The 2898-nt window shown below is 42.7% G+C and overlaps 1 protein-coding gene across 1 annotated transcript; it reads right to left on the bottom strand.

The window, feature by feature from the left end:
• Nucleotides 1-863: 863 nt before the first annotated feature.
• On the bottom strand, nt 864-2405 carry LOC149838692 (fe(II)/2-oxoglutarate-dependent dioxygenase 4-like). Its single transcript, XM_090006745.1, has 3 exons — nt 1932-2405; nt 1495-1822; nt 864-1404 (listed from the first exon to the last, which is right to left on the bottom strand). The coding sequence occupies exons 1-3, from the start codon at nt 2396-2398 to the stop codon at nt 1147-1149; spliced, it is 1053 nt and encodes a 350-aa protein (XP_089862871.1). The 5' UTR covers nt 2399-2405; the 3' UTR covers nt 864-1146.
• Between the last annotated feature and the right edge of the window lie 493 nt (nt 2406-2898).

The following is a 2898-nucleotide window of genomic DNA, read 5'->3' as shown; positions in this document are numbered from 1 at the left end:
AATTACGAGTTTGAGAATATGGTTCAATGTGCTAAACTTACTTATGACTTAGGGTTACTCTCACACAGGGTTTGAGACTCTAGAGGACCATGGATAGTTGATAATCATCATGGTTAGGATGTAGCATGAATCATACTGAGATTAAGAGTCTGACCTCTCGGGTATCTACCGGTGGGGTCCCCGTGGTGATTTTATTGCAGTGCCTGGTGGTCCAGAAACCACTGAGAGTGTATGGTTCATTGTTTAACAAATATGTAGAATTGAAGTATTCTACGAGGTTGTTACACCCATAAACGGCTATGATCGATATAACCGAACTAGTGATAGTTTGTTATGCGAGAGTGTTTGAAAGAGTTAATGGGAGATAATTAAAATATTCAAACTTGTGTGGTGTATCAAAAATTAAACTAAGACTAAAGGCTTAGAGCTCACTACAGTTGTAAGTTTAAGTGTTTATTTACTTCTAATTATTTTTTACTAGGTTGTAAGACTCACCCTCCTTATTTAATTACAATTGTAGGTTCCAAGGATACTAGCACAAACAAGACTTGATCGACTTCTTCAAGAGAATTTTTGGTAGTTTTTACTTTCATGTCATTGAATAATAATGTATTTGTTATTTGCTTTTGTAACGAATGATGAACATTATAAAAAAATGAGTTATGGTAAGAATAAAGAAAAAAAAATTAGACATGTTTCTTAGTGTGAACTTTGAATTATTCTCTTAGAAAAGTAATACCAACCGAACTCGAACTCTCGAGATCTCAGATCAAGGTGTTACAATACCAAAGGTTCTAGATACCTCACTTGATTTTTGCAATTCTTGCATTGAATACTTTGTCGGTTTGATTATAGATGTGATCTTCGTAGTCTTCTTAATGACAAGACATTTTGATACGTAGACAAGGTCTTTAATTAAGATTGACAATCCACAAAAAAACATAAACTACATCTTAATAAAAAAAACATTACTCCAAACCAAAAAAAAACAAATTCACCAATTACAACTAAATAAAAAAACACAGCTTAATTAGCGCTACACGCAAGCCAGTTCTTTACAGGACTTATTCAGATGTTATTGGTCCTGTGCTAAGCTCAAGGTGCTCACCCATTTCATCAATCTGTCATAGAAAGATACGTGTCAACTTAGTTTATCTTAAAGTGATATATTTGTATGTTTTCGACATCCAATTTCTTGAAATCACTAAGCTTCCTGGTCTTGAAAAACCTGCCCCAGTTGTACTCCTTGTACTTGGGAGGGTTGTTCTCATTCACCATCTCCTCCAAAGGCTTCACCATCACATGGTGAGCAGGCTTGAAAAAGAAAGGGATAGAGAATCTTTCCCTCTCTGAGTTCACCACAACTCTGTGCTCCACACTCTCATACTTGTCATTACTCCAAACCTGAAAAAGAAGACTCGATGCCCATTTCAGGTCATTGAAAATTACCTGTTGATCTACAGAATTCACCCTGGAACTTTGAACATTTCTCACCTGAATTATGTCGCCGACATTAATGATATAAGCATCAGGCACCGGCTTCACATTGATCCACTCGCCATCCGTCTTTCGTCTAACTTGGAGACCTCCCACATCATCTTGAGCTAGGACGGTGAGGGCGCCGGAGTCTTTGTGGCGGCCAACGCCGAGAGCAAGGTCAGGAGTAGGACTGGGAGGATAGTGATTGAGTCGGATGAAGGAGGTCTGTTCTTGGAAATGACAGTTTAAGCGAGTTTCAGTTAAACCCAAACTCAGTGAGATGAGCTGCAGAAGCTTGAATGCTAACTTTTCCATGGCTTGGGCATATTCCATGCAAGATTCTCTGGTTGTTGGAACAATAGGAAACAGATCAGATCAGAGCGTAATCTCGGTATCATGCTAACGTTGTTTTTCATTCTTTCTCTTTTTTATATTAACGTTAAATTGCTGACCTGAACCCTGGCGGGTAACGGGGCCACTGGTTGTTGAGGGCCTGCAAGCCGTGGTCACCGGCGAGGTGGGAGGAGGGGATGAGGGTGGGCTCGCAAACGACGAAGTCGAAGACCTCCTTCCAATCCCTCACGTTCTTGGTGTGCTCCGCCTCGTAGTAGCCCAGTGGGTTCTCCTCGTCCCTTTGGCACCGACGCTTCTCCTCCATTGGGAGACCGAAAAAGACGGCCGCGCCGGCATCCACCCTCTCCCGGACGCCGGAGGGCACGCCGTGGTTCACCACCTGGAAGAACCCCCACTCCTGGCACGCCATCCCCACCTTCAACACCAACTCGTCGAGGCCGCCGGCGATGGAGACACAAGAGAGGTCGATGAGGGGGACGCCCTCCGCCGTTAGCACGTCGGCAGCCCGCCAGTTCGGCCGGTGCTCTTCCGCCTGCAGGAACGCCGACTCCAATTCCAAACCCATCTCTCTCTCTCTCGATAACGATAACGATATAAATAGTTTTTTTTTTCACCTTTAAAGGGAAGCAAAGCAGATCAGGTCATGCTGAAAATGAGCGTTTTTGCTCATGCGGGCATCTTGGCCATCCGATTGGCATTTTAAAAAGCTCAAAAGTCAACAAAACCACGTGGCATTCATCCAAAATGCAAACAGACGGCCAAGATGCCCGCATGAGCAAAAACGCTCATTTTCATGACCTGATCTGCTTCCCCTTTAAAGAGTACTAGTTCAAAAAGCTTATCCAAGTGAAAGCAGCTGAGCATGAGCGTTTTGCTCATGCCAACATCGTGGCCGTCTGTTTGCATTTTGGATGAATGCCACGTAGCATATAACTCATCCGTTGACTTTTTAACTTTTCAAAATACAAAACGGATGGCCACGATGTTGGCATGATAAAAAAAAACTCATGTTTAGCATGACCTGATCTGCTTCCTATCTAAGTCATCTCCAATGCAATTTGTTGC

The sequence above is a fragment of the Nuphar pumila genome, chromosome 5 (assembly GCF_984573655.1).
Source record: "Nuphar pumila chromosome 5, dmNupPumi1.hap1.1, whole genome shotgun sequence".
Taxonomy (NCBI): Eukaryota; Viridiplantae; Streptophyta; class Magnoliopsida; order Nymphaeales; family Nymphaeaceae; genus Nuphar; species Nuphar pumila.
Note: the sequence above shows the minus strand (reverse complement) of the source record. Positions and strands in the feature narration are given on the sequence as shown.

Bases quoted from the DNA above. Each gene is read 5' to 3' on its own strand.
- LOC149838692 (XM_090006745.1), bottom strand. From the start codon at position 2,398: ATGGGTTTGGAATTGGAGTCGGCGTTCCTGCAGGCGGAAGAGCACCGG. The intron at 1,823-1,931 runs GTCAGCAATTTA...TCCAACAACCAG, and splicing joins CGTTACCCGCCAGGGTTCAG to AGAATCTTGCATGGAATATG. The intron at 1,405-1,494 runs GTGAGAAATGTT...CTTCTTTTTCAG, and splicing joins ATGTCGGCGACATAATTCAG to GTTTGGAGTAATGACAAGTA.